A 12,541-nucleotide genomic window follows, 5' to 3' on the forward strand; every position below is an offset into this window, starting at 1 on the left:
GCACCATCATAAAAAGTGCAGCATTTTGAGGTTCTTCTCTTCTCCAAAGGGCATAGCCAAAAAACCTTGGAAGAAGCACCAACACATTTTGCACTTTGGAACAGCGCTAGTCCAGAGTTAGAAGCTGAGCTCCTGGAAGTTTAGCATATTACAATTTTTGGATCCTCTTGCTTTTGTGGAAAATTAATTTATGATCCACATCCATTTTAGTTACCTAAATAGCCCAATCTAACCCCAGCCGGGCCTATAGATAATGCAGATAGGAGAGACACAGTAACACCCTAACCTGGAAACCACTTTTAGGCTTTTTTTTCCGCCAACAAAAGCTGTGTTACATCAGAATCATGGAACTAGTGTACTCTGGATGGGTTAAAGAACACTGCGTTTGAAGATTGGCAGAGGAATGGACGTCTTTATTAGCACACGTAGAAGTCTTTCACACTTGGGTGGCTGCTTGAGATGAACTCCTAAAAATATTCTCTGTACATTTCAACAATTTTATATATATAGACTGAACCCCCTTAAGCTAGTAAAACCCATCTGAATAAAAAATAAAAAATAAAACAAACAAATTAAAACTTTATGAAGGCACACCCATGCGAAACATACAAGTATAAACGGAAAATGCTTTGTGAAGTTATATTTTTTTTTTGTTCTTTAAATTTTTTTTTCTTATAATACTGATCGCGGATACCCGCGTATTAAACTTGCAGTTGATCTAGCTAAATGAAACGCTTGTAATCTTTTTGAAGGCAATATTCTGTCATTAAACTGGAAACTGTTTCATATGCATGAGTTCAAGATGTTATTTTGCAAAAAAAAGGCAAGAGACTGCAAGCCTCAGGATGTTAAATCGTATTATTTTGCTGTGCAATGATCCTCTGGTCCTGTTTTTAAGTTTTAGGGGTTTCTTTTTTCTTTCTTTCTATGTTTGTAAACCGCAGCCCACACCTAACGCCATCAAACAATTTTTTTTTCCAAAAAGTTGTAAATTACAAACGCGAAGTCACAACTAATTGCCTCTAAAAGTAATTTCAGAGCTGTTACAAGTTAGACTTTTTCATTTTTGTTTTTCTTAAAAAAAGGGGAACGATGTGTACTGCGTCACAAGGGAATGCAGCTAAATCAGAAAAAAAAGAAAGAATTAAAGTATTTACAAAAATGAACAATTCTAAAGAAGCCGGCCATCCCCCACATGTATTCGCGGCTGCTCACATCCAGCGCCGCTTCAAACAGAACGCACCAGATCGCATCCGGTCAATATAAGCACCTTCACAGACATCTTTAAAGCCTTTTGTATGGTTCTGTGCGTTTATTGTATAATGACGTTTTTCAGGTAGATTATGCTCGTGAAAGAAGAAAGCGTCAACACGAGGTACCAACAAGAAAAGAGGATTTCTGCTCGTCCTGTGATGCCGTATTGGGCTGTGCTGGGAGCTGGAAAGACACAGAGAAGAGAAAAAATAAATAAAACATTTTTTTTAATATGGTCGCACCTTTTAATTATAAACAACATAGGATTCATGGAAAAAATTAAAAAAATTACATTAAAGCTGAACTTCAGGAAAATGGATAAATATACACATGAAATATAGCCATATAGCCATGTCTGCCAGAGAAGGAGACCTGATTTTTCTCTTCTGCAGTTGAGCAACACTCACAGGTATTGTCCCTCCTCTAGTCTGAGAATGGACAGTGAAAAAAAAAAACGGGTGGACTGACGAGTTAATCTTCCTACACTCTAGCCTCTCCTATCAGAATGCTCCATGCACTGTAACACAACTAACTTGAACAGAGTTTTTCTGTTTTTCTGTTGCAGCATGACTACAGAGCCATCTCTAGAAAGACATGGTTCGATGAGTTTGGTGTAGAGGAACTTCCCAGGAGGGTGAAGGCTGTAGCCGCAACACTATATTAATGTCTATGCTTTTGGAATCAGATGTCCAACAGTATGTGGGTAATAATCAGGTGTCCACAAATATTTGGTCATATAGTGTAAATTCAATTTTAAGAAGGTGCTATAGAAAATACTCATCCAAGGACCTATTTGTCTTGATGTTTGATCTGCAGATAACTCGCCATTTTCTACCATGGAAAAGTTGGTCATATTAATAAAACACATTCACCAGCAACATTCACCTGTCCATCCATGTGATCCAATAACATTAACCTTCAATGAGGAAACCAAGCCTCTGTTACCCTTACTGTATGCCATGAATTGTGTTGTTGGTGTTCTATGCAACTAATGTGATCAAAATAAAATACATACATTTGTCGTATGAATTCTTGACTGTACGGGTGCCTCTGCACAGCTTTACATCTCTTTAAAATATACCCTCTGCAGTACCCAACCTCACCATTCATCAAGTGTATGGTAATCCAGATCTACCCCAAAAACCCATAAAATGCGACCTTGAAAGTTCCAAAGGCATGGAAACAGAAAAAGTCTACATGAGCTGACTCCAAGGTTGCCAGTAACCACTTCACAATCCAATATAACATATTGCCAATACCCAACAAGCTAACCTACACAAGGCTACACATATCTTTCCAGTCGATTTCTATTCTTTTCCTTCCTCTATTTCTGGGTATGAATATCTGCATCTTTTTGAGTGTGATGTCTTTGTAGATAGGCTCTTAAAGTGAACCTGTGGCCAGCCTATGTACTGATTCTGGATACACAGTAAATGAGATTGAAAACAATTCCTCATTGATCCTTGTAGCGGTAAGCACTGTGGCACTTTCATGCTCAAAGTACCATGAGAAACATTGAAGTAATTCGTCATACTGTTTTGTTTTTTCCATTATAGATTAGATAGGTGCAAGGCAGGGGACCTGAGTGGCTTCCGGGTGCTGCCGGGTGTGCCCTGAGGAGGGAGCACTTTCTTGTGTGGGCAACATCCACCTGTCTTCTATCAGTCTCACACTGGTTCAGTGAAGAAACAGTCTCTCCCACTGTCACTTTCTGCATCTTTATACAGTGACAGACCATCCAATTTAATCTTTAAAACAGTTTATTTGTCCCTGTGGAGCCCCTGGTCTCTAGACCCAATTTGTCCTTAACTGTCCAAGTTACTGCTAGGCCCTGTCCCTGCCATTCAAAAGTCCAATTACAGAACCTCTGACAATAGTGGAGGCTGCAGCAATGAATTATTAAATGGAAAGGATGGTGCTCGGCACCATGATAGATGGGACTAATCCTGAGTTGAGCAGAAGTTAGGCTTAGACAATATTTAGTACCACATTTTCCAGTTTAATTGGAAGGCTCTAGCAGGTAGAACTATAAAAGGCATATTTTTGTCTAAAGGTATTTACAGAATTCCAATAATAATGAAAAACACAAAAGTCAGCTTATTCGAGAACGGTAAATGACTTTGAAAGCCAAATTAGGAGCTGTAAGAGTTCTGGGTGCAGCTAAGAATGGATATCTGCAGCTTATTAAGCAATGCTCTTTAGTTAAGAGAAGCTTTCAGCTGTGACTGAACAGTCCATTTTTAAATAACCTCCATCGTCGGTTCACATTAATGTCCAGCCTGTCCAAATGACAGCCCCACTTTGCGGCTCCACAGACAATTTTACCTGTCACATGGATAAGCTGGCAGCGGGGCTGCTAACTGTAGATTAGAAAACCGCGAACATCCATTTTCATATTGGGGACCTATCAATAGCAGTGAAACAGTTTTACATTGAGGCACTGATGCTCTGATGAGCAAAAACTCATACTGTCTGCCAGGAGAAATCACATTTACATAGTCTGGGTGTTTAATACATGAAAAGAGTGTGTGACCCCTTCATGAATAAGGGTCGTTTAAGCCTTCGTAAGGTGAAAAATTCTGATCAAAAGGCATTTTTCCTTCAGAATATGCCTGAAAATTGAACATTCAAAAAAGGTTCCTCAGCTACATGTAATATCTGATTACCATAATGAGCCTATTGATAGTCTGTCCCCAAAAGGAAGCACTTACACGTGAGGAAGTGCCATGCTTGCTAATGGAAATTCACATTCCGAAATTGGGTTGGTTGCTTTTAAACCTGTTTCTTGGGAACCAGCCAGTGCAATAGTCTGCACCCTGACAGTCTGAAGCCATGCCTGATATGCAGTTCAACAGTACTAAGATATGTGCCACAAATAAGTCAAACAGGCACATGCATAGCTTGCTCTATGCTAAATACTCCCTGCCACTTCCATGAGGAAGGCAATCATCCTGATCAGCTGTCCTTGATAACCAGGCCACCTTAAAGTGTACCAATCATTCTATCATCAGATGTAACTGTAACATTTGCAGATATTTACAACCTCTCTCAAAGATCACAGTATTCCCCTGGCAATGCCTCCATCTACCTTTCTCTAAAGAAGGCTAGCACCATCATTGCTCAGTCATCATCCAAGTTCAGCATCTACTGCCTAGACTGAGGTGCTGGCTAGAAGATGACACAGTCAATTAAATCCCGGCACATGTGTCCTCAAATGGCTGGCAAAGCCTACAAAGTTAAGACTTCCCATAAAAGTCAATGGTAATGCCAAAAGCAGCTTGAAGCAGGTTGATACAACTTAGAAGGAGATCAATTGTAGGTCTACTGTACCTGAATGAATTTTGTCAATGAACTATGTTAAAAGAGAACTATGGGGTAAGTGTTTTCCCCCATCGTTCTCTTAAGGGTCAAGGGAGGACATATACTAGCGTCTTCCCGAGACCCAAAGCTCAGTATATCGCGAGCTACAGCTTGCGGTATACTGAGACCACCGCAGCCGGGACGGATCCCGACATTACTGTCGAGATCCACCCAGCTGCGTGAGTGACAGCTGGCTCTGCCTATCTAGAGGCAGAGCCTGCTGTACCCACCCCATCCGTTCCTCCAGTCAGTGCTGGAGGATCGGAGCGGGGAGGGCGGATATTCCTGCAGGGGGCTCTCTGCAGGGAGATGATTGAGAAGTGAGCGAGCGACGGTATGTGTTCACTCACTTCCCGATCTATTGAGCCGACTTGTGACAGTTTCATTGTCACACGTCGGCTCAAACTATGAGGATGAGTGATTTTTACCCACCTCATAGTTCTCCTTTAATAAATTCTGAATGTTTTTAGAAGCATCTCAAACCAATGTCAAATACAATCTTGCAATGGAGGAATAAAACTGCAATTACTGGACCCCATGTTGGTCTATGGGGAATCAGATGTAAATGGACTTGTGTCCGTTTACATCAGATTACCCTCGATCCAGCCCATGTGAAAGAGCTCTTAAGGAGAGAACACTGAGAAGATGCTTCTTCCAGCCTGCAGCAGACCAATGATATGCTTCTCCCAGACTAGGCAAAGTCATCTGGATGGAGCTCAGAACCATTTTAATGTTGATTACTTTTTTGGGCAAAATTATACTGCTGCTGTATATTGAATTTAGAAATATATATTCCTGAAAATTTATAAAATAACCACTGTGATCAATGGGCAAAGATAGAACTGCAGCTAGCATGATAAGGAAACCTTTTTCAAGTGAATCTTTTTCCCTGTATTAATAATGCACATTGCGTAGAGGTTTCAGGTAGCAAGTAAAAAATGCATCACACGCTACAAAATGGTATTAGCATGGGGAAGACATGGTTAGAGGGATGCATTTAACAAGGAGAGGGATTCGATGCTAAATCCCTACATTACCCTTGGTGCCAACAGGACCAAAACAGTGTGTATAAGCAATTATTTCCAAGAGCTTAATTCACAGAAATCGATCAAGCTCAGATAACCAGAGCAAGGTGAGGAAAGAACGGTGTAACTAACACTCACCTTTGTGTCTCCAACTCTCTGTTCCACATCTTGAAAATTCAATTCTATGGAACTTCTTGGACCTGTATTCTGCACCTCTACCCCTCCACTAGGGGATAGGCATATGGGAGTCTGTCAAAAAACCCAGGGACATCAAAGTGCATGTTGCAGGTCTAGGAGGTCTCTTGGAATGGTACTTTTCACTGATGGAGATTAAAATGGGGGATGTTAAAAAAGTCTGATCCTTTCCCAATTACTGATATGCCATTGCATCTCTGCATGAAGGCAGCCATCTTGTAGAGGCAGGGTTTTGCTTTCTCATGTCATGCCCCCGGGATGGCTGGTAGGGAAATGATTAAAAAGCAGACAGAAAGGTGTAGGAAGCCCTGATCCACAAAATGAATGTATCAGAAGCGGGGAGATACGTGCAATATAGTTCCTCAAGTACAGCTTCCTCTCCAGCTAGAACAGTGAATAGCAAAGTAGTAATATCATCAAATCTCCCTCCAAATATCCTGTGACTAGTAGTTACAGGCAGCAGTGCCTTAGATGATCTCACACTGCAGATGTACAGCTATAAAGCTCAAGACACAGAAGGTGCACTGCTTTTTTTCAGGAGGAATTCAAGACAAAAATGTACTACTTATGCACAATAAACACTTCTAGATGTTCCCTATAGGATAGCAGATGTTCTCTTTGTGAGTTCAGTTCCATTTTATTTCAGACAGACAGACTTAACGGTCTGGTTGGTGTTTTCCTTTAACCAATTAACTTATTGACAGTATACAATATTAATTACTAGAGTATCCCCTTTTGGTTCCCATTTAAAGAACACCTACAAAGCCTTGTCATAATAAGCCGGCAGAACGAAACGGCCTCATGTATAAAAGACCATTAAGAATAACAAATAATTCTTACATTCTTTCATATTTTGTTTCCCCTTTGTCATCAGTTTTCCAGCAGAAATCTAGAACGGCTTCGGCTAATGATGAAGAATAACAATAGCAGGATCCGAGAATCTCTGTAATGGTGTGACAGTCATATTTGAGCATTTGTAATACAATGACACCATTCTGCTCGGGTTTTTCTGAAGCCTGCGGCTGCTTTCATGCGCTTAATCGCAGCTGCAGCGCCCAGTCACGAACAGATGCATGCGGCATTTCGCTCGGCGCCGCGGCTGATCTGTGATACGTTTCATTCTTCGTCTCTCTTGTCTGCGTGGCAGACATCACACTGAGAGCTTTCAATAAACACAGGTACCGTGGAGGAAAAATATTTCCGCTTTCATTAAGGCACAGATTTGTCAGCGGAAACATCTAACGGGGAGTACTAAACCTGTATCCTCTGGATCAGAGTAAAAAGATGTCATTAACGCCACTTTTTTATACTTCTGTTTTTCTGCTCCGGAGCATTTTACATTGCACTGCATTTAGATGTGACGCTACCCTAGGCACATGTGAGTGTCACTCTTTAATAGATGCTCCGTACCATACTGTTACATATTTATGATAGACCCATTCTAAATAAAGAGTGGGGGGCAGCGATTGTTGACCCTTTAAAAAAAGCTAGTTCCCTTGCTGTAATGCTGATCCTTTAGCTTCAGTACTTTCCAATTCATTGACCTGTAACAAGTATGCTAGTTAGCAAAGTCAACATGAAGCCGGACACTTTTCTGTATACTTGAGCTTGAACACTTAAATATTAACCCCAGTACTCAAATCTTACTATAACACTTAATCCCCAAAGAAAATATTTAGCACATAGGGGTTAATTTATAAAACTTCCACCCAGCACTGCATTCCCACCACTAAATGGAGCCAGGGAGCATAGGAAATGCTCCTCGCTTCCATCTAGTGGCAGGAATGCTGTGAAACAATGGCATTCGTCTGGCAAATGGCTGGTGGGAAGTTTTATAACTCAACCCCCTGGTCTCCTAACTTATAAATGATATAAACTTATAAATATATAAATACCTGTAATAATAACATAGATACATATTAGGTGAGGTTGAATAAAGACCAAAGTCCATCCAGTTCAACCTGTGTGTGTGTATTTCTGTGTATCTATAAATTATGTAATAATAATAATAGCCAGTTATATTATGTGTCTTTAGGAATGCATTCAGATTATTTTTTAAACAATCAGCTGTATTGGCTATAACTAGTTCCTGGGGGAGCCTATTTCACATTTTCACAGCGCTTACTGTAAAGAAGCCTTTCCATATGCAAAATATTCATACATGGTGATCATATCCCCTTTAATGGCCTCTTCTTAACATTGAAGGAATTCAGCTCAGCTAATCTTTCCTCATAGCTGAGCTCCTCCATGCCTCTTATTGGCTTAGTTGCCTTTCTCTGCATACTCTCCAATTCCACAACATCCCTTTGGGAACTGGAGCCCAAAACTGAACTGCATGTTCCAGATGAGGTTTTACTGATGCATTGTATAGGGGCAAATGTGTCTTTCTCTCTCTGGAGTCTATACATCTTCCAATACAAGGAAGTATTTTGCTTGCTTTAGAAACAGCAGCTTGGCATTGCATGACTTCCCGTCCATATCCCAACCCTAAAAATGTAACTAACCCCATTAATCCCTGTAACCAGGGTCTGGAACTCACTGCCGCAGGCGGTGATTTCAGCAAATAATGTGGAATTGTTCAAGAAACTTTTGGACGATTTCTTAAGGGACCGTAATATACAGGGGTACGGGTACTCCTAGAATGAGATCCTAATAGGTTGGACTTGATGGACTAATGTCTTTATTCAACCTCAAATACTATGTAACTATGTAACTATGTAACTATGTAACCAACACTAATGTAACCTAAAGTAAACCCTAACACTAAGGGCTACACTGCGATTGACATGCAGTTAAACGCAGTGTAGCTAAACTGCATGTGTTCACAAAGGGCTATGTTTGTCCTGCTTTGCCTGCAATGTAAACACAATTCCAACAGGACATGCTGCTTTCTTAGAAATGCAAAGCAGGTCAAATGCAACCTCAGCCTTACTGCTGCTGAACATATTTATAAAATTCCAATCCCAAAAAAGGTTTTGCACTAGATCAAATCAAGTTCCATTTGGTTATAGTATCCTATGAATCCATTCTATTTGATTAAGCCCTGATGAAGTGGAGGAGGGAAGTTTGTTGCCTCTGAAATGTGCTGGCTGTTGTTATGTGACAGTATTATGAACAATGAAAAGCACTTTGGACTCATGTTCATGTTGTTTGGCATCCATTTGTATATATATATATATATCTTGAAAAGCAACCTCAGAACTCTCATCCACACTGTACTTTTAAGGTGAGCGGAAATCTGCTAACCTGCATTTCATGAGCAGTTCCCCTTAAATGTATGTCAAATGCAGATACAGGACTCTGTGTATACAAACCCTAAGCTAGCTCCTTGTACTGTATTCTCTCCTCATAGTCCTGTACCAGGATTATCTGCATCAAATCTTCCCACTTGTCCTGATGGCTCCAGAAAGCCAAGATCCAAGGGTGGGGGCATCACAAGTATATGTGTAGCTATATAAAAGTACATGTTTGCTGGGTATATGCTGATAACAACCCTGTACCTGTTCTTCACCTGTGTATGAAGCAGTTCGATTGGGGGTGACCTTTATGAACTAATTTTCTGCAATCACGCATATGAGCACTTAAAACGTTGGCAGCCACAGTTTATATATCCATTGACATTCAGATGTAAGACAATAATAGGAGCAATATAGGTATGAAATCCCTTAAAAAAATGTTCTACGTTTTGATGAATAATAAGTTGTAAATTTCAGAACGCCTGACATGTGTCACATGGTAAATGCATGCCTCAGATGAACTGGGATTTTCTTCTGGCAGTGCTAGAAATCAGGCTGCAGCTGAGATATCCTTTAGATGTGGTTATTTATGGTGCATGCATTTCAGATGCCCCATCGCAATAAATTAGCCCATTTTCTTTCTGAACTAGCAACAAATTGTATCACTCCCAGTGTTAACTCTTCTGAAATGGGTCAGCACTGGAGAGTTTAATTCACTATATGCCACTTCACGTCTTCTAATTGGCAGCATCTGTAGGATTGATGACACTGAACCAACTAAACCTTCTTAAAACAGACCTAAAATGCCCTTTACAAAAAAAACTCTTATTTCCTCTTGTTGCCAATAATTTCCTTAACAAAAAGACCCTTCCTTTCTCTTGTTGCATAAAAACCCCTCTACAAAAGGTCCCCTTCCATTTTCTTGTTGCCTAAAATACCTTTTACAAAAAAGTTCCTTTCCTTCCTCTAGCACAAAATCCTCTTTACGAAAGGCCCCTCCTTCTTCACTCTTGTTGCCTAAAAACTCCTGTACAAATGGTCCCCTTCCGTTCTCCTGTTGCCTAAAATCCACTTTACAAAAGGCTTTCCTTCCTCTTGTTGTCTAAAATACCCTTTACAAAAGGCATTCCTTTCTTCCGTTGCCCAAACTCCATTTTAAAGAAACCCCTATCTTGCTCTTGTTGCCTAAAATCCATTTTACATGGCCCTCTTCCTTTCTCTTGTTATCTAAATTTCCATTCCTTTCTTCTGTTGCCTAAAATCCATTAAAAAAAAAAACTATTTTCCTCTTGTTGCCTAAAATCCAATTTACAAAAGTTCTCTCTTCCTTACATTTGCTCCCCATAATATACCCTTTTGAAAAGGTTCATTTCTTTCCTCTAGTTCTTACTCTTAGTCCTACTGGCATTGTGGCCACCAGGACATACGGAGGGTGGATCTCACCAGTGGAGAGACCTTTTACCACTCTATCCAGACACCATAGCTCTGCCACAGGACAAAGATCGGTGGTAACTCATAATTGTAGATTTTCACTTTTTGTCCCAGAGGCAATGGCCACAAGGACATAGAGAGGGCGATTCCACCCTGTGCAGGGACCTTTCATCACTCTATCCAGCAACGTAGCTCTGCAACAGGACAAAGGTCGGCGGTAACAAAAAATTTGGGATTTTCACTTTTAGTCCCAGAGGCAATGGCCACCAGGACATATAGAGAGGGCGATTCCACCCAGTGAAGAGACCTTTCATCACTCTATCCAGCCACCATAGCTCTGCAACAGGACAAAGATCGGCAGCAACTAAAAATGTGGGATTTTCACTTTTAGTCACAGAGGCAATGGCCACCAGGACATATAGAGAGGGAGATTCTCCCTAGTGCAGAGACCTTTCACCACTCTAGCCAGCCACATTGTTCTGCAACAGGACAAGATCTTTGTCCTGTTGCAGAGCGATGTGGCTGGCTAGAGTGGTGAAAGGTCTCTCTAAAAGTGAAAATCCAACATTTTTAGTTACCACTGATGTGGTGGTAACTAAAAATGTTGCATTTTCACTTTTAGTCACAGAGGCAATGGCCACCAGGGCACATAAAGAGGGCGATTCTCCCCAGTGGAGGGACATTTCACCACTCCATCCAGCCACCATAGGTCTGGAACAGGACAAAGATTGACAGTGTCCTTCATTCCTCAATATCCAATTGATTTTAACTGCTTTTCAATACCATTCTTAGCACGGGGAGTACAGAGCCCGAATAATGCAGATCCTTAAAGAATATCTAACATCAAAACTTTTATCCTTTTTGGATAGAGATCTAAAAAAAGTTTTGCCTTTAGTTATACTTTAATGCTCTTCAGCATCCAGCTACTGTGAGAACTTAGCCTTAGAGATCAGCATCCAGCTACTGTGAGAACTTAGCCTTAGAGATGGGGTATGTTTGATGACTTAAGCACAGTTGGTCACATTAGCAAACTGCTAAATGATTTTGATGGCTGTTTCAAATTGCTCTTAAAAGTGGGAGAAGCCAATGGAAACAGCTGTGGCTCCAAACTGCTTAAATATTTCAAAAGCAATTGTATTTATTTTGCATCCTAAAATTGATGTCTGTCTGTACGGAGAACAGTGCGTTTCGCTCTCTTCCAGGAAATAAATACATACTCTGATTATAATGTTTACAAAACATGGCCTACTTTTCCCCCCCGAATACTGATTTATGTGAATTTTTAACACAATTACTCATTTATGAGATACAGCGCGGCAGATGTACGCGAGAAACCATCTTGCTTACATAAAGATGTACACTGAGAAAATGTCATATGGAAAATAGCACACTTTGTGCGCAAAAAAAAAAAAAATACAAATAATTGATTTTCAGCCATGCGATAGGCTCACATTTCTGCTTAATAAGCCTATTAGCATTTCACATTCCCACACCGCGCTGGTTGGGTGACAAAGTAATGGCACGTTCGTAATTTTCAGGTTAAAGTGTTATTTTCACGGATTCAATAGTTTCAAATGATTCTAAAGTTCTGCCTTTTGTTGTTTTTATATTTTTATATTTTATTACTTCAAATGAGGTTTTTACATCAACTGAAAAGATGATTCTGATACAGAGGCAACTATGTAGCAAGATGCGCAAGGGTCCTATCCCTAACAAAAAAAGGACACCTGTCATGAGAGAAACATGGAGCACCAAAAAGATGAAACCATAAGGAACTGGGTGCAAATGATGCAGGGGTTACAGAATCCCCTTCTTCAGGGCTTGGATATGATGGAGTGTGATTGGCTTTGCAGAGGAAAATGCAGCTGCTATAGTAAACCTTTAGTGCTTGTTTGTGTAAGTGTCCACTCCTGCCTGAACACAATGCACCACGGGGCCTGCCTTTTTGTGCCTTAAGGCGCGTTGCAGCACACTACGTTAGGCAGCCTACTCAAAATAAACGGGCTGCACTGCACCTCAATGCATGAAATTAAGTTTTTG

At 40.5% G+C, this 12,541-nt stretch overlaps 1 protein-coding gene across 4 annotated transcripts in view; it reads right to left on the minus strand.

Moving 5' to 3' along the window:
• Window positions 1-647: 647 nt before the first annotated feature.
• NEGR1 (neuronal growth regulator 1) overlaps window positions 648-12,541 on the minus strand; it is a 429,891-nt gene continuing 417,997 nt past the window's right edge. For all 4 annotated transcript variants that reach the window (XM_018576884.1, XM_018576882.1, XM_018576883.1 and 1 more), the window contains one exon: window positions 648-1,437. In XM_018576884.1, coding sequence (XP_018432386.1) covers window positions 1,313-1,437 — 125 coding nt within the window. In that variant the 3' untranslated portion in view covers window positions 648-1,312. The remainder of the gene's footprint in view (window positions 1,438-12,541) is intronic.

The sequence above is a fragment of the Nanorana parkeri genome, unplaced genomic scaffold (genome assembly GCF_000935625.1).
Source record: "Nanorana parkeri isolate BGI_ZX_2015 unplaced genomic scaffold, ASM93562v1 scaffold79, whole genome shotgun sequence".
In the NCBI taxonomy this organism is placed as follows: domain Eukaryota; kingdom Metazoa; phylum Chordata; class Amphibia; order Anura; family Dicroglossidae; genus Nanorana; species Nanorana parkeri.